We start from the raw sequence: 22,253 nt of genomic DNA on the forward strand, positions 1-22,253 counted from the left end.
AACTTTCTTAATGCCTAGAGCATAAAATGGAATTTGAGTTTCCAAGTCACTGAGAAATTTTTGAGGCTTGAAATTTTACTAATATCCTAGAAGAAAGTAATGAAAACTAATAAAGGCAGTAGATACAGAACGGTCAAAGAGGTGGTGAACACTGAAGATGGCTCACTGTGTCCATGATGGGAATCACTTACAAAACTGGGTTGAGTAATATTTGGCTGTTAATACAACCAAATATTAATTGATATATAGAGGAGTAAAGAATATAAGTAAAATTTACAGACTGGAGGTTTATATCCTAAGAAGTAAAGATTTAAGGAAACATTTGTGAATCATCTAAATAGAAGTTCTAGCACATATATATACATATATATATAAAGAGCTAATCTCCTCTAGAATTAGAAGATGAAATTTGCCCTCACCTTTGTATTCCCAGGACAAGAACCATTAAATTTCTTAAGTGGTTAAAAGATGGACTGAGTACTAAAGTAATACCAGAACTCAGGCTGTTTAGTTCAACAGATGTTCTTACAAGATCACTTGATTACCTTCCAGTAATACTGAGCCACATGGAGAACAAACTTGATAAGCTTTCTATTTCAGCAGCAATGCCTATGTATTCAAGTTAGACTGATTCAGAGTGGAAGTAAAGTATAATTTTAACAGTGATAGTAATTAGTTATTAGGAAACTAAATCGAATGCTTTGATATTTATATCAAAATGAGATTGCATATTTATTTACAATTCCAACAAAAGCAAGCTCAGGGAGGTTCTCACACTATTTTAAATACTAAATCATAAAAAAAAGAGAGTTATTTATCCTGGTTGCAAATAATCTCCTAAGTATTATTTCAGAGAATTAAATTAATTTTTATGTTATTCTAATGGACAATACATAGTAGAAGCATAAAATCAGAAGACTAGTGCCAGCAGAAATTACACAACAGAGCTTAGCATCACGCTGGAAAAGATTTTGGATTGTTGAGACTGCTGTCTGTAACATTGGTGGTTAAACCAGAATCTGGGATCATTCATGAAATCCCAAAGTCTTTTGTGTGTCACTTCATCACACAGGGACCCTGTTTTGAGAAACAGAGATTGACTTTGTTACTCTGGCAATAAATGGAAGAGAAAATGAGAGACTGAAGCCATTTTAGGAAATGGCTTTCTTGGGAAGCCTGTCAGAAAGAAATGGACATCTAAACTTTTAACCTGAATAATTTGAATATTTTTCCATCTCTTCCTATCAACATTAGTATGCATTCAATCTGACAGACCCTCTTTATGAACTATGAGGAGAAACATGGCATGGATTTACAAGGTGACAAAAGAGGATTTTAGATATCGTGTTAGCAGTGAGTTTGGGCATGTGTAACAGTAGTGTAGGGACATTGGCCCAATCTTCTTCTCACATTCCCCAGTCAGACAGGACATGAGTGTCTGCAGCACAGAAATGATCTTTGAAATGCCAGACTGAAGCCACCTTGTGCAGGCTCAGCTGGCCATGGACTGGGGAGGGAGGTTGACTTTGTTGTTGTTAACTGTGTAGCCAGCTGATATGGAGAAATGGCTCAAGAGTCACACAGCGATGACTGATGTCATGGTCCATTTCAATCATGAATATCTGATTTCAGGGTTTTTTTATATATATTTATAAATCTTCGTGTCTAATGAAGATTTTTTAGCATTTAATTGCCCTACATTTAAGAGTATAAAAACATCATTTCTATTGATTTCATATTCCTTTTACAAAGGACACTATCTAAAAATAGTTTTTTCACAGCAAAACTGACATGGAAGAAGTATATGTAAAAGGTAATGCTGCCTTCATAATTGGGAATTCATAACAAATCATTAATTGTTTTAAATAAGGTCTTGATAGGAGTAACTTTCTCAGTTTTGGACATTTTTTCTAATCCTGCCTTTTGCAGCAGGGTATGAAGCTTCTCATGAATGAAGTGGCATCTTTATTGACTATGGAGTTAACAAATTAGGATAATTACAGCTCTTTCCCCCTTGAAGTTAAGACCGTGACAGTTATTATACCTTGAGACCTATTTGCTGAATAAGAAGCTAAAAGTGTGAGTAAAAATGTTTCAATGGGGCCTATCTCCAAATATTTTCCCGTTATCTGTAATCCTCCTTCCAAAACGTCAAGCTGTTTAACACTTCAGTTTGCTTTGTTTTGAATTCAAGAGTAAAGAAGTTTCTCCATAGACACTGCAAGGAAAGATGAACTATGCTTTGCTGGCATGCCCAGTTGAGCCTAAATCCTTCCGTAACTTTACTCTTCATTTCTTGGGAGAAGCCCATCCGAACTGTAAGGGAAAGATGTTCCCATGCGCTCCCTTTCTCTCCCATTGGCTGGCCATGCAAAGAGGAAGCATTTCCTGTGATGATTTTGAATATCTAGAGCCACCAAGGGGGACACAGCTGGGCACAGAGCTTCCCTTTGACCCCAGGAGACTCTCTCCTTCCCTGGCTTCTTTATTATACCCCTTCTGCTTCCTTTACCCTCAGGAAGCCAGATGTTTTTAAAGAAGAAGGGACACAGAGCTTCCAGAACACTGCGGAGACAGGCCTACCAGATTGGTGAGCACTGTTTTTGAACCACTTGGGACGGTGAGGCACGTGCATGCTCACAGGCAGGCTCGGCCAGGTGTCTGTCAGGGCAGAGCTTGGAGCACAATTCCTACCAACATTTGCCTACAGGAGCAGATGGTCTGTTATTTCTCTCCATTAAGTAGCACTGCCTTTTCAGTTAAGTTCTTATGCACCAGCGCACTGTAGACTTACATGGCTCCACAACATTGCTAAAATGAAAATGTTTACATTACTCATCAGTAGCAGCAAACATCTTTATTCAGCAAGGTTTTTCCCTTTTAAAAACTGAGCCAATTAGGAAAAATCCTGCTTGAAGGTAGTAGTGGAATCCAGGGAAGTCACTGCTGTGATTCTTCAGTCGTAACAGGAGTTGGACCTCAGTGATCCTCGTGGGTCCCTTCCAACTCAGGGTGTTCTGTGAATCTGTAATACTGCATACTTGGTTTTCCACCACTATGCTGATCATCTCTAAAGCAGGCTAACTGAAACACTCAGGAAATCTCTAAACTATGCACTATGCATTTTTTCCAAAATACATATGCAATTATATACTATGTCTTACTTAGGGAGATAATTTAATAATATAGATTAATTTTCAGAACTTGCCCTTTAACATAGACAGGCCTAAGGAGCAGGAGTGATGACAGAGGGCGAACAAACCACCTGTCATTTTCTCCATTAACAAACAGAAACAATGAGTTTCTATAGTTTCATTCACGTAGGAAATAAAAATGGGTAGAAAAGGAATGAAAATCCTATTGAAGACTGTACCTGAAAACTTCACATGTGGGGATCCTCACTAGGGTAAATGGGCTCATTTGTGTAAGAAAAAGTTGGAAGATTGGGTTATAGCTTAATGTTTGCATACTGGAAAACAAAACAAATTGCTGTTCTCGTGACTTAGTCAATCTGCCATATCCCTGGCTTTCAAAAAACTGATTCTTGTTTAGCAATTAGTTATTCATGCTGAAGCGAGGTTGTTATAAATCTAGGTTTTTATTATGTAATGGACTAAACCTTTAGCTATACTACACATCCAAAAAATTTATGAGAATCTGTTATATTTAAAACATTTTAAATTACTGTGAAGAACGTGATACAGACTGTCTGCTTTATCTGAAATTACTTAAAAGATGAAATCTACCAGCAGGTGATGGACTTGGAATTCCTCATACAAGTCAGTTCACAACTCATTGCTACTGCATAAAACATTAAATAAGCCTTTAGTCTCTTCTAGGCAGTGTGAGGGAAAGCACCAACAAAAACCAACCCCTAGAATAAGTCTTCCTACCCAAAGCATGAGCAATAAAAAAATGCTTCTGCTTCCAGAGCAGGAGAAAAGGCAATGGGCATTTTGTTATGTTTAAATCATCTTTGTGCTTGAAGGAATATGGTCCAGTATTGTAGAGACAAATGAAGTTCTAGTTCCTTCCACTAACTAGTAGCTGTCAAAAAAATTAAATTGCTGGTCTTAAACAGGATAAGTTTCTCAGTTCCTTCTCTTCACTTATTTAGTTTATTCTTCATGGAGAATTTTAATTTTTTTAGGAAACAAAAATCAATGCCATATTTCATTTGGTATTTTCTAAAAAATAACTACTTGTTTTAGGACACAGCTGATGTCAGAGAATCTTTTTATATTGTCTCTAACCCGTGGCTTCCCAATCATTTTTGTTCTGAAGACAGACCTTTTTCCAAGTGATTAAGTTATGATTCTGTAAGGGCTGGAGCTTCCTAGAGAAAGCTTTCATTGTAACTGCTTCATTGTGAGGCATTGCTTTTAGGGACTGCCTTTTTACCTGTCCTAGAGACATCCATACTGTAGATCAATAGCAGTTACACCAGTTTACAGGGGTAAACAGAATGAAATAATTTTAAATACCTTTTAAATTTATTTAAAATTTACTCTTACAGTTGAAGCTAAAGTAAAATGAAAAAGTAAGAAATTCTGTGATTACAATGCCATTTCACTGTGTGTCAGATTTGGTGATATTATTTGCTAAATGTAAACAACTGGCACTAATTACATCCATCATATATTTTATTTTCAGTTGTGTCAGAATAAGCCAATTCTCATTTCATGAGTGCTCTAAATGAAACAATTGCAGAACCACAGTTGCCCTTCAGACTCACCAGTGCACTGAAAAAGTGAAAACTTTTCAGTGACTCCATATTGACTCACTTCCTTTGTTAGAAGGAAGATAAACTAAAAATCTTTACCTGTGTAATCCTGTCCAATTTCTTAGAAAAACTAATGGATTTCTGGTAAGTGTACTGACAAGGTTCATTATCTTCAGCCAGCAAAAATAGCCAGGGATAGTTTTTTAATTAGTGGAAACTGGCAGTTCTCAGGCTGCTTCTTACATTCAAAGGACACACACTATACTGGATTTAGAGAGAATTAAGTGCTCAAGAGTCAGTATAATGGCACAGCAACTGAAGACAGCTGTTATCAAAGCTTTGGTCTTGTTCTTTTAGCATTTATGGAAAAAATTACAATTTACACTGAAATGCTTGCAGCTGAATGTACACAAGCAGCAGACAAGGATGTGATCAAGGACCCTTCCTGCAGGAATGTGCCCACAGTGCATAAGCACCTGGCTTCTATGCATGAGACTTTCCTGTAGCACTCCCATGGCTATCTGTTTTTCTGACCTCTCTGATGTTTTGTCATTCTGGCATATATATGAGTGGGAGTCTTCTGAAGCAGATCAACGAAACAGTGGAAGAAAATCTATTATCATCCTGATATAGAAAAAAACATTGAAGGCATTAGACAGCTCTCATGGTTACTTCAGCAAAAAGTTGAAGACTTCTAATTGAAGGCCTCTAACCAAAATCCCTAAAAGTTCATACATGTAACATGAAAAAGAATATTCTGCTAAGTAACATTTATATTTGCAGCAGCAATTAAAGGAACAGCAAAAAGTACCAAAGACAGATTCTTTAATATTTCTGTCAAATAGAAAAAACTTAGATAATTATGTCAAACAAGCCAAAAGCTGCTGTAATTATTCCAGCTTTCTTCACAAGCTGGCCTATTTTCCTAGGGAAAACATACTGCATCTGTTCAGAGTGATCCAGGGAAATACCACAGAAGGTAAAAGGAAGATACATTATGAGAACATGATGAAATACACTTAAGAATTTTGAAACAAATACAGTTTCAGAAGTGTGTCCATATGTTACTACATACACCATCAAAATTGGATTTTCTTCTGCTTTCAAGAACCATACAAGTCAAAACACAGAATTCCTATTACTGTCAAATATTCATTCATTGAATTGCATTCAGTGAAATGTATTCATCGATTTACATTCAATATTATATTTTACAGAAGGTGGATTTTAGTTGGCTAAAAATAATGGCATCTATGCACCATCCTGCATCCTGCAAATTACTGATATGCAAAGTATTCCTCTTGGCCATGAGGTGAGAAGTGGGTGACAGACTCTGTCTTTATGCCTCGCTGCATTCATCTATTCATTTTGAAATCTGTCACCTCAGCTGAATGAGCAGTTAAAAAATGAAAGTTAATCTTAAAGGATCAAATCCATATCCCATCTTTCCTCAAGAAGAAATGTCATTGAACTTGATGAGATCTCTGAATACAAGTAGACCATTTGATGAAAATTTTAATTTGGCAAATGCTTTGTTATTTTGGAGGTAGAACTAGAAGTTTAACTGGGATCTTTGCATGCAATGGGAATTTCTAGCAGGTCTTTGTACCTCAGTTAAACCTCTTCTTCTGGAACATTTCTTTAGCAGGGAAGAGACTTCCTAAGATGCAAACCACTAGTAGTACAAACCACTATTGCCAGTTTGTGGGAACATATCCATAATGTGCTAAGCTCAGGGCACCTCTAGTTGAAGTTTGCAGTCAACTATTGTATTTTAGAGAGCAGCTGGACTACTTTGGTCTCTAGTGTGATTGTGTAGGATCACTGCTAAGCACTTCCATTTTCACTGTGTGTCCAGGAATCTGTAGCTCCTCAGAATTTGTGAAGAATCATGTCTTTCAGAATATAACTGAAACACTTGAGGTACTTTCAAATAAAGTAAAACAGCAGGCGAGAAAGGTCGACCAGCTCTGCTTTTGAACTCACAATAGACACTTGTGCATGCATCTAGTGCATTATGGTGCATGTGTATCTTTCTGTATCTGTGTCCAGGATCTCTGTAAAGCACACAGGTTCAAGGTGCTGACTGTGATGGTGCATGCACACGTTTTGCAAGTAAAGGTTACCAGAAGACCTGGGTTTATAAAAGCCCAGGCTGCTGCATAGAGAAATGCAACAACCATGAGTGTTTCTGTTAGTCACCCAATAGCAGCAGCTGTATGTGGCAGTGGGCAGCGAGGACAGGCAGTGACTGTCAGGTAATGAGGTTGCATTGAATGAACGAGACTCCTGTGGCAAAGAACGTGGTGGAAATGGTCCTGGAAATTAGTAATGAACAATGGGTTTTGTACTGTGACAATGGCTTGATAAGTCAGTCCTAACTAAAGATTCTAGTCCCATTTTAACTGGGATCTCTCATTTTATTGCAGAGTGGTAGGTGATTTTTTGAATATTTGCTGTTATTTGTTTTCTATATTAAATTATAAAACTGAGCGGTATAATTGCATGTATCAAACTGCTGCTGTTAAGGGTTGTATCACAGAAAAAGCTGACAGATTGATAATTAATGACAGTGAAGCACAACAATAGGATCAACAAGAGTGAATTAACATGTGTTGATTTCTATGTGAAAGAGAAAATTACACTGTAATTTAGGGTACTTCAGACTGGCACTTAAAACACAGAGAATTCTTTGGTCTTGACTATAATATAGCTATTTCTTTTGAGAGTAGAAAGGAGAAAATTTACATGCCTGATGTCTATTTTAATGAGGCTTGCATCATTTTCTTGTTCAAGCTCTTAAGCTTTCTTGTATATCTTTTCAGTTCAAAGACAGCTCAATTGAGAGCTCAAGTGTTGAATAAGTTTTCCTTAAACTAACAAACTAACTTTGATAACCAGAATTTTTCATGAATCCAGAAGGTGTTCCTGCTGTACTGCCATCCTGCAAGTCCTCTCTTCAAATCAATGAAAGCAAGAGTCAGCTGCAATGTCACACATCTACTTACTGGATTTTTGCTGCTGCCATTGTACAATAGTTACCCTCCAACCAATTTCCAGATTGTACTGCTCATTCTGTTCCACAAACTGAACAAGAAGGATCAGGAAACTGGGATAGTAGAGTAGACACTCTGTTTATCAGACTGACAAAATTAGCAGAGAACATAAAGATGTAGTTAAAAATATATGCACTCTTTATGCAAATTACTATGCAGCTTCAAAAATGTATGTACAATACACATAATATTTATGCAGACACAATCTGCTCCAGGTGTTGAGAGAAAGTTTGGATTTGTTCCTTATTTATGTATATGAATAGTTTCATAAACTGTATGTAGTCCTTAAATAACAAATTTTCTTTGAGGTGTTAAAAAGAGATGATCAGATGTGATCTGAAACATACCCGAGTATAACTTTTCTAATAAGTTGCAGCATGTTAGAAAAGCACATTTCCTTTTTGTGCACAATGTCACTCTGACTTTGAAAATCACCAAATGAAATTGAGTAATTTTGCCATCTGGAAATTAGACTTCCCATCAAAATCTACTTTATATTGATTAAGGTATTCACCATTATATTTTAGCACCTGTTACAGTTCTGTCCATGAAGGAAAAAAATCCGAGAATAGCACTTTGACAAGATATTTTAAAGGATTTATTGTAGTAAATTAGAACATTAATTTAGCTAATCCAGTATCCTGCCCTGCTTCAGAATATAGCTTCTGATATTTGTACCTGCTCAGACAGTGAGTGCTATTTCTCAGCTTCATGGCAATTTGTCACCTGCCTTTAAAACAATCTTGTTATGCTATACTCAGATGCCAAAGTCATCTATTCTTTCAGAATCTAATTGTTTTTGTTATTTATTCCCTTTCCTTTTATATACTTTTTCAATCTAAAGGAGCAGCTGCTCACTGTTACACAACAAATGAAACAAGAAGTAGTATCTTGTTATCTGATTGTATCCACTCAGTGTTAATATGCAATTTGAGTAATAACTCTCTGCATCAAATCCACTAAAGGCGAGGGAAATGTTCACAGTGTTGATTGGAGACTGCAACAGGGGACTCCTGTAAGGAGTGTTTGGTGCTAATTGCAGAGTCATGGAACTACTAGCTTTAAGTACAACATAAAGTTAAGCAGACCTGAGTGACAAAAAAAGGTCTGCCAAAAATGTCCAAAAAAGAGACATTTTCTACAACAGCAAGGGAGGGAATTCTGTCTCCTTTTTTCAAAATAAAAACCAAGCTAACATAATTATTCAGTTTATTGCAACAAAATTTCTATCCCATCTTTCCTTTTGAAAAAATTAAATTCATTCTGTAACTATGTTAAAGATGCTATGCAGTGCTATTGCCTGGATAAGTTTTAATGATAGAATTTTTTAATGCCTTGCACTATTCAGATGGTAAAGAAAAGAATTTAAAAATGCTGAAGAAAAGTATATTATACAGATCATTCACTGGAAATTCTAAAAATGCACCAAGTCCAGTAACATACAGCTTTTTACATGACAAAATAAAAATACCTGATTGATTAACTAGTCCAGTGGTATGCTGTCCTCATAAGGAAAGATGTGAATTGTGTCCTCACCTGGTTTGAGTTTAAACTTATTTGGAGGGGGAGGGGGATTTTTTTTCCTTTGTTAAGTGATTTAATGTATATACAAATACATACATATATATATATTCCATGTGTAAGTAGTTGCCTTTCCATTCTATTTAACTTTAACAACAATTAAATATATATTTGTTTGCTTTTTATTGTTCCTTCCATTATTCTCAAACCACAGCTGAAAGCAAGCCCACTTCATTATCCAGAATTAGCATGTCCCCAGACAGGTAGACTTGCTACCTATGAATAACTTTTAAATAATTAAACAAGATAAAATGAAACAGCCTGGAGCAAGTTCAAGATAAGGTCCTCAGCTCCATCACAACCTAATGAGAAAAATGTACTGAAAGCAATCTTAGACTGGCGATAGTGGCATATGTCTGACTGCCGTGCCTCAGGAATGCCAATATCGACCTAGGTAATGAATATGTATTCCTTGTTGCATTCCAAGCAGCCTCAGTGGCAAGGTTTAAAGAATACTTAGATCTTGAGAGACTTTTCCTGGTACAAACTCTATAATAATCTTAAATAATATCTTGTTACGTACAGATACTACTTAGAGGATCAATACGAGATAATTGGTTTTGAAGTAGCCAACAGCAGACTTGCTCCTTTCTGCTTTCCTTCAATGACTAGTGAAGACTTGTGCTGGATTTTGGAGAAAATGATCCTGAGATTTCAGAAGGGGCAGCTGATAAAATGTCTCAGTTTCCTAAAGAACAAAGAAGATGGTTTTGCTTGGGCCCATTTATTTTTCTCCCAAGGAAAACAGTTTAGGCATTTTTTGTTGGCCATTAAGAGTATCCAAGATACACAGTACCCGAAACAATAGTCATGATGGCATGCCACAGAACTGCAGCCTCTATTTCCTTTTAAAAAGGGATTGTGTATAATTCTATCCTATTGATTGCAGTCTACAGCAATCTGCCCTTCTTTCTGCTGCATCTTGTTGCCTACCTCTCACAAAGCAATCTGACCCTAGAGAGGGGTGTAACCCAGCATAGATAATAAAGTTGTGCCGGATGACTACACTGTGATGCCCAAGAACATGGTGCTTCAGTCACTGGACATTGTGGAGAAAGAGTCTTGAGTCTTCCTGCCTGTAAGACATAACCAGGATAGAGGATGCTGGAGGGTTCTCTGGTGAGATGAGGCATGTGCAAGGTTGCATGCACTGAGCTATTTACTCAGTAAGGGAGTGCACTCGTTCTTGCATCCCATAAAATGTAGTACACACAGCAGCACATCATGCTAACTGCTGCTTGTATTTCGCTGAACCATGGGCAAAGGAAGGATGCTCAGAGGAAAGGATTTTTCTTTTTGAGACATTTGGAAACACAGAGTTTCTGCTAGTCTCTGAAAGGTCAACTAGAACTTGCATAATATTCCTAATTTTTGTGTTTTCAGCTCAAACTCCAAAATTACTGCTGTAGGTCTACTTTCTGATGAAATACAGCTCGAGCTCTCAAAGGATAGCCCTCATGCCATTTTCAGCCTGCATTCATCACCCACAATGGCGTTTTGTAGTTGTAGTGTGGTATTTACCTGAGGTACTGTATTCCAGCTGAAGGCCTTCATACAGTCACTAGCCTTGTTGCCCATTCTTTCAATGGCATTCTAATAAGAACAGCCTCCCATGAAAAACTTTCAGGATCACTGAACTGAAAACATACTGTTGAAGAAGCAATACGCTCATAGCAGCCGGTCAGATTCTGGTCAGTTCACAAATGTTAAATGCAAAGTATGAATTTAATATATTGGAAATTGGTTTTGATTCCTTTGGACCTGTGTGAGTTGTATTACAGAGTTTCTCCACTGCGTGCCTTGAAGCTCTGAATTAGCATCTGTACTGCTCTTTAATATCTAATGCTTGCTTCAAAGTTTCCAGTTTAGACCTAAAACAGAAAGAAAAGAGTTAGGACACTAATTTCCTTCACAGTTATACTCTTTGTAAGGAGAATATTATAGCTCCCATTGCACTGTTTCTCATGAAGGTGAATAGACCTTTTAACAGCACGGATTGTGTTTTTGCAAGCTGAAGTGGATATGTATAGGTGGCTTTGCTGCAGAACCCTCTAACAGAGAAGGGAAACAAAGGATTTACTCCCACTCTTCAAAAGTTTGAAGTGGAGCCTCATCCCCATTTTTGCACACATCAGATAATCTAGACAGGTAGTACTGCAGCCTGCTTGGTGGTCATTAATTTTCATGTGTCAGGTGCCTTTATACATCCCTGTCAGTTCATCTAAGTCACAATTTGTATTACTACCTATTGTGCCAATTGCATACTCTTAGACACTTATAATAGCATTCTTCAGCCCCAGTCTAAAGTATCCCACTGTTCCTGTTGCAAACTTTAGACAGAAAGGTGCCAAACAGTGTGGTGTTCACTTAATGAGATTGCAGCTCTTGACTAGAATTGAACAGTGTGGAATCTTAAGAAGGAAAAGAGCTTGCATTATTCTCTTAAAACAAGTGTGTATATGCATCTGTATGTGTGCACACAGATTTATATTACAACTCATAATAATTCCATGCCACTAATCTGCTTGCCTGTTCTTTCCTGCAGCCCAGATGATTTACTGAATGCACTGAATGAGGGTATCAGCCGTGCTGATGTGATCATTACATCAGGAGGTGTATCTATGGGGGAAAAGGTATGCAAAATTTAAGTGACTTCCTACAATATATGTAAGAATTTCAAACCAAAATCTGTAGTCCAGGCTACTACTTTGGTATTAATGTTTATTAAAAATGGACCTTACTTTTGTTGGAACACTTACATGTGAATTACTTAAGAAAATAATCTTCAAAGCTCATTCTGTTCATTCTTGTTTCTGTAGTGTAGTTGACACAGTATAACAGAGAAGCTTTTAATTCTTGATGTGAGGGATTTATAAATGCTTTTATTTAAGGCATGATTTATGTAGATGAGGAAGGTGCTGGGTTAATAGCACATGAAGACAATAGACTTTATTTTTAGAGCAAGTAAAATGTAGATAGATTTAAGGTACTTTGAAAGTACTTCGAAAAGCAACCTGAGTATATAAATAGTATTTTTTTTACTCAGCGCATCTGTTTCCTGAATGTGCCAAAGCTCTATCTGTTACAAAAATAGTTTTATCACATTTTGCACCTGATAGTCCTACAGAGAATACATATGAGACCCAGTGAGCTGATATATTTGCCTTTTGAATCATTAACAGAATTGTTGATTGAGTTCCTGTTGATTATCCCTGTGCCAAAACCATCAAAGAAAATAGGGATACACAGATGCTGGTGGGGCATAGATGAACCTGCAGGACATTTATTAATCATGACTTATGCGAAGGAAAACTCAAATTACTTTTTGATCCCAAGCTGAATCTGTGAGTTTGGCAGGTAAAATAAACATCTTTTATAACTAACAGATACTAAAGATGGTCATTAGGAGGTGGGAAACATGAGTGCTGGTTTTGTTTACTTTTCGGAGTAGAAATCATATCATTGGATACATACTGAAAATGGATAATTAATAAAAACAGTGCAAATAAATTTCAATTATTCCCATTGTCTCCAGTATGCCTAGAAAAATAATCAAGGACAAGTACTGGTCTTTAAACTGGGATTGTGGCAACATAGTACAGACACAATACCACTAAGAAGTAGCTGAACTGCTGATTGGTCTTACAGACATTCAGACTATCAGCTCATTTCTCCCCAGTCTGAATTTGAGGCAACAGCCTAAAGTCAGTAGGCTCTACATTCCACTGATGGTCTGCCCTCTGATACTGAGCTTTCTGCAGCTTCCTTCATTTTTAATGAAATAGCTATGAACATCCAAACAGTAAACAGAAAGTAAAGGAGGGGTTAATGCAATTAATAATTGAGAGTTAACACCTGGCTGAAATGAGTTGCTGCTTTCCAAGTACTTGAACACACACATGCACAAAAAAAAAGGGCTAACTGCCAGGGAGTTTCAGATTTACTGCTTTCAAAGTCTGTCTTCACAGATGACTACTATGGCCCAAGTCTTTAGCCTAAACACAACAGATAAGGTACTACATCTTTAGGCACAGCAATTGTCAATAAACATTAAAAAAGTAATTCCATTTGTTTTAATAACTGGATCAATCGTGTTTATGCAAAATCATTTAGCTTAAACTCATTCACAAACCACCCACAGTTTTTATTTCTAAGTAATGTAAAACTAACTACAGTGAATTAGACCATTAGAGCCAAGAAATTACAATAATTACAGTATCCTGGAAAACTATGATTTCTACAGTACAGTATTGATTTCAAAAGTAGTAGGAGATCTCCAAATCTACAACTGATAGCTTTCATGGCAAAATTTAAATAACTTGATCATTTAAAGTCTTAGCTTTGAATTTTAAAGGGTTTTTTCCATCTTTGACATGGACAATGTTTTAGTAGTAGGTATTTGTGGGGTGCTCTAAGATTCTGATGCTGCAGATGTATTTAAAGGAAATATATGTTCTCCTGGAGTCAGGTTTGGCACCTAAATGAGTCTGCTCTTTACTTCTTTTGCAAAACACTTTCTTTCAAATGCTGAAAATTCCCCACTGGGCTGTAGCACTTTCAGGATATGCAAATTTTCATCTTCACTTGATACTAATTAATTGCTTTGAATGCTTAGATGATGTAAAGCCACTTTGATGTTACTTAATTTTTTTTTTTTTTAATTAAACAGGACTATCTTAAACAGGTGCTGGATATTGATCTTCACGCACAGATTCACTTTGGCAGAGTTTTTATGAAACCTGGGTAAGAAATCTTTCTGCTTAGGCAGCCTAGATAGAGGCTACATTGGGCCAAATATCCTAGTGAAGCACTTCAGTAGATTTCACTTTTCCAAATATATTATAAACCACAGAATAGATATATGAGGGAAAAGCAGCAAAATTAGTGCTCTTCAGATTAGTCATCATCTTTATGGGTGAAATTAACTGGAACAGAGATATTTTTTTTTTATCAGTAAGAGATATTTCTCTGATAACTGTTGCAAATCAGGTTTGGGGACTGGTGGGCAGCCAGCATGGTTTAAACATTGCCACAGCCTTCAGTGTGATCACAGAGCTCACATTGACATTACCATGAAATAACCAGGAAATATAAGGATATTAAATGGGCAGTTTGCTTAAAGAGTATCTCATTTCACTTCAAAATTTGCATAATTTATATTCCTACAAGCAGTTCCTTGAGAGAGGTGGAATGACAGGTAATTGACAAAGCTTTGTCTAATTGGCATATTGAGCATAGTAACTTTAAAGTAAGCAGAGTCCTTTATGTGTTTAGTTTGCTCCAGAAAACTGTTTCAGCATTACTTTTCTATGCTGTGGCACTGCTCATCAGTGAGTCTGAACGTGTGCTCTGCAGAGAGAATGACAATCACACATGTTGAAAACAGAGAGTTCCCATTTCTCCACAGTGCAAGAGCAGAAAGATGTCTGCACCTCTGCCTCACTCCCTATGGAGGGCAGATTTTTTGCAAGCTGGGTCAGAATGGTCCAGCTACACAAGATCAAGCACAGCTTTGCAGAATGATTCCCTCTAGCCCAGAACTGTTGTCACAGAGCAGAGCTGCAAGTGGGTGTTTGCTGTGAAAACAGACAAATACTTTCACTGTCTCTGCGTACAGTCTGGTAAAGAACTGCGTGTGGGCTTGCTGCTTGTGCTGCTCCTACCACCACCTCCTTTCCACAAAAGGAATGAGTGAGGAAAAGCTTGTTTCTTCCCGTGGTGGATGTAGCCCAAGCATGGAAATTGCTCACTGCTTCTGTCATACTGCTACAACCGAGGTAGGGAAGCCCCAGAAGCAGAATCTGCACTCCAGTCTCTGCTGCTGACAAAAATTGATAACTCAATTTAGAGAATTCAGAGTATTAAATTCTGGCTCTGGCTTACTTGTAAGAGAACATAATTTTTTCTCCTGGTGACTCCTCTGTAGACCTGCAGCAATGAACTTTAAATAACTAGCTGGACAAACTTCAAGAAATGGGGTTTTTCCCTTAAATATCCCTTTTCAATTTATGCCACAAGAAAGGTATTTCTTATTGCTACCAAAACATTTGCTCATCAGTTCTTACTGAGAATGTAAGCACTCTCTTTTTCATTAGCTGTAGTGCAATAGAAAATATTGTATCTTGGGTTTTATTAAATGCATATTAAAAGATTGTAGATTGCAGTTATTATATTGGGAAAAAATCCCTTGAGTAAGTTCCAAGAATGAAGTCAGAATTTTTTGTATGCCTGTATTTAATGTGCTTCATGAGTGCAGGGTGGTGCTTGGGATTTGCCATCCCTCCACTTGGTCTGAAAGTTGCTGAGCTCATGTAAGGTTATCTTGTCTAACTGCATTGACAGAAGGAAGTACTGAAAGTTCTACCAATGATGGTGCTGAAGTGTCATGCAAGAATTCAGAGTTTCTAGTAAATATGAACTAGAAATTCAATTTTTTGTCCATTGGTTTGTGCACTGGTTATAATAGTTGGAGGTCTGGCACACAGTTCCCATCATGTTAGAGGCATTTTAAAATAGGAACATCAAACACTAACTTCCCCTGTAAACTAGGATATTGATGAGTCTTAACAGATACAAAACTAGGTGATAATGATCAAAGTGCAGCAAGTCTTCAAAGTTGTAAACTGTCATCTGCTGACCAGGTGGAAATGGTCAGCTCAAGATAAAGCCAAGGAAACTAGCCTTATTATTGCTGCTAGTATACTTTCTAACATTTGAAAGGATTATACTAATATAAAATTCTTTTTTCATGGATGAGTCCCTTCTTTTTGCCAGCCATATTCTTGAGTTGTCACATTACTGTCCTATTTGTGTAACAGTAGTTGCCCTCACAGCAAGTCACCAAAATCACTGAGCAGCTCTGAAAGGCAGAGAGAGCTCTTCATTGATAGACCTGGGAGTCACCTGGCTGCAGCTCTGCCTGTGGTATCTGAATTTGTTCATCTGCAGACTAGCTGCTCAGAAATACTGCTTCCTTGTAGTACTGTTGTAGAGACTGGAGTAAGAGAATTAGAGTCACCAATGTTATTAAAAATTGGGAACCCTTATATGAAAAACAAACACAGCTCTGTAATTGCATAATTCCAGTATTACTTCATTGTTAATTGGCTTCTAGCATGAAGACAAGATTTAGATTTTTTTATTACTAGTTCATTTCCTTTTAGATATTTCCTCTCCAAATTTGTGTACTTAAAACTTCAGAGTTGCATATCAAGAAAAATTATTCTGTCACCATAAAGAGAGGATTATACCTCCAGTATGGAATAACCAGCAGGTTCTAATGAGCTGCTGAGAGAGAGATGTCCTGGTTTTTTTATTTTCTTTTGCAAATGTTTTAAATAATACAATAATGTTCAGTCAAATTCTAATGCAGGTATTAAATAACTTCCTTTCTCCATAGCCTGCCGACAACTTTTGCAACTCTGGATATTGACGGCGTAAGAAAAATAATCTTTGCGCTTCCAGGTAAGATGTTTTGTGGATTACTTTTATTGCTGTGCATAGATGTCAGACATGAAACAGAATAGTGACACCTCACAGCACCTGCGCCTGGTGTTGGCCCCTAAGGAAGGTACCTGTAAGATTTTCTCAGAAATTTCCAGAAGATATGGACTTACAGGGATGTGCTAAAGAGTTCTTTTTTGTCTGTGTCCTCAGAATTTTCTGGTACAGGTCTTAGGATTTCTTCCATCCAACAATTTCCTTCTATTTTTCACAGGGGTGTTTTTTCCTACAGCTCCCTGCACCTTCACCATAAATATCCTGTGGGTGTAAGTCAGTGCACCCACTCTGACATATTGAAAATGGAGACAAAAATGAGGGAATGCCAAGGAACATGTCACGGAATATTTTTGTTTATCATGCTCATGCTGTGGAACCAAAAGAGGGCAGCACGGCTGCACCACTGCTGGCTGTGTGCCCTGGGAAAGCACTTGTTTAGACTAGAGATTTCCTTACAGATTTCTGTCCTTCTAAATGAGGAGGAATTGGTTTTATTCTTATTGCTCTGGCTTTCCATGAATTTTGACTACACAAGCAATCCTTGTTTTCTTGATAAGCTGGTGGTTTTCAGATGTATCTCTAGTGCTTCTACCCTCTCTTGCTCTAGTTGCTGCAGTACATTTTCTTACAGGGGAGAGATCAGTGGATCATCCATCTGATTATAGTATTTATTTTAAAACTGTTGTCTAGGGAAGTCCAGATATGTAAGACAGTGGTGTTTGACAGGTGATCATATACCTCTTTTGTGAGTCAACAGAAAACATATAAATCAGTAGAATTCTCCTCAGAATTTGTCCTAAAGCATTTTGCTACTCTGTTAGGGAATTGAAAGTTATTCTTCCCTTGGTGTCTGGGAACCATTAGTCATTAATAAAGAGCCCTGTGAGGGTAGAGCCAATAATTATGCACAATTAACTCTGCTCCAGCCCCAGACAAATGTAGGCATAGGACAAAGGTAACAGAAGAACAGAGGCAAATGGTGGGGCCTGAGGAACATGGGGCAATTCTGGTCAGAGCAGGACCTCAGCACACATCATCCAGGGTGTAGCTTTCAACAGATGGACTTGCCACATGCTCCTTGCCACACACCTCTGCAGTCTGTACTGTATGCAGCACATTGCATGGAAAGCTCTGTAGAGTCCTTTAAAATGAAATTGCTATAAAACATAAGTTCACTTTCAGCATTTCAGAGTAAACCAAGAGAGCATCACCACCAACTGTTCTTTGTCCTACAGGCAATCCTGTGTCAGCTGTCGTCACCTGCAATCTCTTTGTTGTTCCTGCGCTGAGGAAAATGCAGGGTATCCTGGATCCTCGGCCCACCATCATCAAAGCCAGGGTAAGAAGCTTGTCCTCTATTTAAAAATTCTCACAAGAGGTTGAAGCCCAGCTCTTTGGGCTCTGAAAGACTGTTGTGTTTGTGGAATCTGAGCCCTAGACTAGTTATGGCAGTGGAAAGATGTTCACACAAATAGAGGCACATTCTCAGTCTCTGTTAGTGGTAATATTCAGTCCTGTAATGTTTTAGAGTTAGATTGCCATCTAATGGAGTGAGATATATAGATGCCGAGGCAGCCATTTGCCAATCAGGCAGCAAGGACAATCTCCTGTTTAAAAAAGACATTTGTTTTAGGCTGTGGTAAAAAATGCAGAGTAATCTGTGAATATCTAGAGCTGGATAGTTCTGTATTAGCAATAGAAAATACAAACTTTAAAGCCTTTTTGTTGAGTTATTTATATAAGAAACCCACATGATCCCCACCCTAAGAAATATAAATTCCTTAAACTCTTCTCACTTTTCTAAAAAATCATGGATAGTGTAACTCTATTTAATATAGATTTAAGGCATGTTATTATAATGTCTTCTTCTTCTGTTTTTGATTCAAATAAAGTACCAAGGCATACATCAACTTTTGTAGTTTTCTAAGTGTTCTTGGCTATGCACTCCTCTTACAGCTTATCCCGTGCCTTCTCTTTTGCCCTTCCTCAAGCATCCAGATTTTATCTCACAGCTAAAATATTCTAAAAGAGAGAGCAATTTGCAGTGACCTTCACTTTTGCATGTATTTTCCATTATGAGCCATCGCCCGTATGTCTTTTCATTTCAAAGATTGGCCATTTTCCTTTTGTCAGAGCTAGGACGATTTTGAATGCAAATACCATTTTTATCTTTCTGCAATGTAATCCAAAGAGACCAGGTTTTTTTCTAGAGAAATACTATCTGTAAACTCTCAGTAAAGGAACAGTTTTGGAATATTCCACTTAATGCACAGAGACTCCTTCAGATACTTTGATACTGTAATATCACAGTTGTATTTCCTTAAATACTGCAGTCTCTTAAATACTGTAGTCTCTGCCTTCTACAGCTTTTAATCTTGCACACACCATCTTACCTCAAAATGCAAGTTTTTGAAAAGACTGTTTTTAAGGAAAAACAACCAAGCAGATTATTCCATTGTCTTAGACAGTGCAATGTGAATGCATTGTTCATCCTTTGTTTTTAATCCTACAGTTATCATGTGATGTAAAATTGGACCCCCGCCCAGAATATCATCGGTGCATTCTGACTTGGCATCACCAAGAACCACTACCTTGGGCACAGAGTACAGGTCAGTGCCAGTTACACAGACTGACAGACACTCACAGCCCTGCCTTCCTAAAGAGGTTTCTGGGAACAACCAAGAGTGTGCACAGGTTTTTTTCATAGAACCTACTTTATGCAGGCTGATTTACTCACACATTTGTGCACGTGCATACACATACATTAGTACAAAATTCAGTGCTGATATGGCTTGCCAATTTAACCATTAAAGCATCCTTTATTTGAATAACCTGCCTTATACACATACACACCACATGTGTATGCTTGAATATGTGCATACATTCAAGCTTACTTGCAGTCAGGCACACTTGCTTCCTTTTGCTGTTGTGCATGTTGTACACAAGCTGGGGCAGAGGTAGGAGCAACACAAATAAAAAGTGTGATTTTAGCTGAACTGGAAAAGTAGGAAAGATAGCAGAGGCTATAGATGTTCTCCTAAAACAGAGTAAGGATTTATTAGTCATGTTTGCCACCTAGGAATACTTCTGAATACTCAGCTGCAGTTAAGGTAAATACTAGATTTGAATACTGGTTCAACTATGTATTACTAGAAAGCTGACTGTGACACTTTTGCAAGAGATTTAGGTCCTTAAACAACTGTCTTTTTGCTACATCCAAATTGTTCAATAAAAAGCACCACATGTGAGGCTCCACAGGGAAAATATTAGTTCAGTTCTGGGCCCTCATTACAAGAAAGTCATTGAGGTGCTGGAGAATTTCCTGAGACAGGCAGTGAACCTGGGGAGGGGTTTGGAGAGCAAGTTCTGTGAGGAGTGGCTGAGGGAGCTGGGGGTGTTTAGCCTGGAGAAAGGAGAATTACAGGAGATCTTATCACCCTCTACAACTACCTGAAAGGAAGTTGTAGCCAAGTGGGGGTGACAACAAGTGACAGGACAAGAGGAAATGGCCTCAAGCTGCACTAGTGGGGGCTCAGGTTGGACATCTGGAAGAATTGCCTCTTGAAAGGGCTGTTGAACATTGATCGGAACAGGCTGCCAAGGGAAGTGGTGGAGTCACCATCCCTGGAAGAGTTCAAGGAGCAACTAACTGGACATGGCACTTAGTGCTATGGTTTAGTTGAAATGGTGCTGCTCTGTCAAAGGTTGGACTTAATGATTTTGGAGGTTTTTTTCAGCCTAAATTATTCTATTCAAAGAGAATAGAGTTAATCAAATTTATTCTAGAACAGGATATTAAAAACATTCTAGATTGTGCTGCTCCTAATGTTTGTATAACTGGAATAGGTATACAAATTTAAAAATAAAGTAATTTCGATAGGATTAGCAATTTACTAGGACAAGATACATGGTACAGATAATGTGGAAGGCTGGAGAGGAAAACCATCAGAAAAGAGAATGATGGTTTTGAGAGCCAGTGCAGTGACTAAATCTCCACAGAGTTCTCTGTTTCCATCCACCTTGGAACAAAAAGACCCAAGCTACATGAATAAGTTAGCCACATAAACATTTTCATCATAACAGCTTTTGTTTGTTGTACCGTGTTACAGCATTTGGAACTAACTGAAGACTGCACTGAAATTGTTCTGCCTCTCTCCTGTAGGGAATCAGATGAGCAGTCGTCTGATGAGTATGCGCAGTGCCAATGGACTGTTGATGCTACCTCCAAAGACAGAGCAGTATGTGGAGCTTCACAAGGGGGAGGTGGTGGATGTCATGGTCATTGGAAGGCTATGATGTCACCAGCAAGAGTGAAGCTTTGATGCATGTCCACATATCATTGACTGTATCCTGTAATATGCAACGGCACAGCTAGTTTTTCCGATTTGGATAAAAGTTGATCAGTATAGTCAACATCTTGAAATATATTTCAAATGGAATTTAAATAAATACCTTTTAAAAAAAAACTTTAAAACAAATCTTAACAAAGAAATTTATTCTGATTATATCAAAGCAACTTTTTCCTTTTCTTGCAATTGCTTTGTGTGTTCAATGCTAGTTCCAATAGCGGTAGCTTTTAGTAGACAGCAGTAGGTGCCTGCAGAACTTGTGTTTTTTCTCATCTTTAAGATACAACTACTTACGCTCTTAAAACAAGGCTGTCTGCTTATTTATACTAGCGTAGACAACACTTGGATTTCCCTTATTAGTATGCTTCATAACCGCTTCACAGAGAGCTTCTGCTTGTTCTTTATCTTGTATCTCGTGTTGATGTGCACAGTGCCAAAAGCAGAGTGGCTGTGCTGGGAACCCAATGAAGCCCCGAGGTTCTCCCACCTCGCCGCGCATTCAGGGATGTCTCTTGTCCCAGCAGCCACCCAGCTCAGTACTCTTGGGCAGTAACTGGATACCTTTTATTTCAACAAACAAAAAAATTGCTTCCTTAAGTGCTGACAGCCTTTTTAACCAATACATTTAAAAATGTACAGAACTAAAAACTAAAAAAAATCAAAGACTGATCTTGTACAGATATTAGTGTTACCAGCATTCGTGTGGAAATTAAATGAGCAAAGAAATAAAACTAATGTTAAACAACTCTGTACCATAACATTTTCTGTAATGATATTGAAACTTAAATGAATAAAAAAAATCCTCAATCATTATTTAAAATTTCACCTGTTCAGCCTTGTTGTTTGAAACAAAAAAGCAGTGATTTAAAAGGGTATTTGGGGTGGGGGAAGAGTGTAGGGAGGAAGAGAAATAGTATGTCCAATCTAGGGCCTTCCGTCATGTACAGTGTCATAAGTGAACTGAAACTACAGAGTGAGCTCTGTCTCACACCTCCCAAGGGACAAAACAGAAGCAGCACTTGGAGGTTGGGTGGGGTTACAATC

The 22,253-nt window shown here is 37.7% G+C and overlaps 1 protein-coding gene across 27 annotated transcripts in view; it reads left to right on the plus strand.

Annotated features, from left to right (window-relative positions):
- GPHN (gephyrin) overlaps window positions 1–22,034 on the plus strand; it is a 271,188-nt gene extending 249,154 nt beyond the window's left edge. For 14 of the 27 annotated variants that reach the window (XM_071427065.1, XM_071427068.1, XM_071427071.1 and 11 more), the window contains 7 exons: window positions 2,519–2,590; window positions 11,906–11,993; window positions 14,030–14,103; window positions 16,760–16,824; window positions 18,096–18,199; window positions 19,373–19,469; window positions 21,023–22,034. In XM_071427065.1, the coding sequence (XP_071283166.1) occupies window positions 2,519–2,590; window positions 11,906–11,993; window positions 14,030–14,103; window positions 16,760–16,824; window positions 18,096–18,199; window positions 19,373–19,469; window positions 21,023–21,156 (634 nt within the window). In that variant the 3' untranslated portion in view covers window positions 21,157–22,034. The remainder of the gene's footprint in view (window positions 1–2,518; window positions 2,591–11,905; window positions 11,994–14,029; window positions 14,104–16,759; window positions 16,825–18,095; window positions 18,200–19,372; window positions 19,470–21,022) is intronic. The other 13 variants (XM_071427069.1, XM_071427078.1, XM_071427081.1 and 10 more) reach the window with 1 other exon arrangement.
- The last annotated feature ends 219 nt before the right edge of the window (window positions 22,035–22,253 follow it).

The sequence above is a fragment of the Agelaius tricolor genome, unplaced genomic scaffold (genome assembly GCF_023055355.1).
Source record: "Agelaius tricolor isolate 1412-34295 unplaced genomic scaffold, bAgeTri1.0.p SCAF_5, whole genome shotgun sequence".
In the NCBI taxonomy this organism is placed as follows: domain Eukaryota; kingdom Metazoa; phylum Chordata; class Aves; order Passeriformes; family Icteridae; genus Agelaius; species Agelaius tricolor.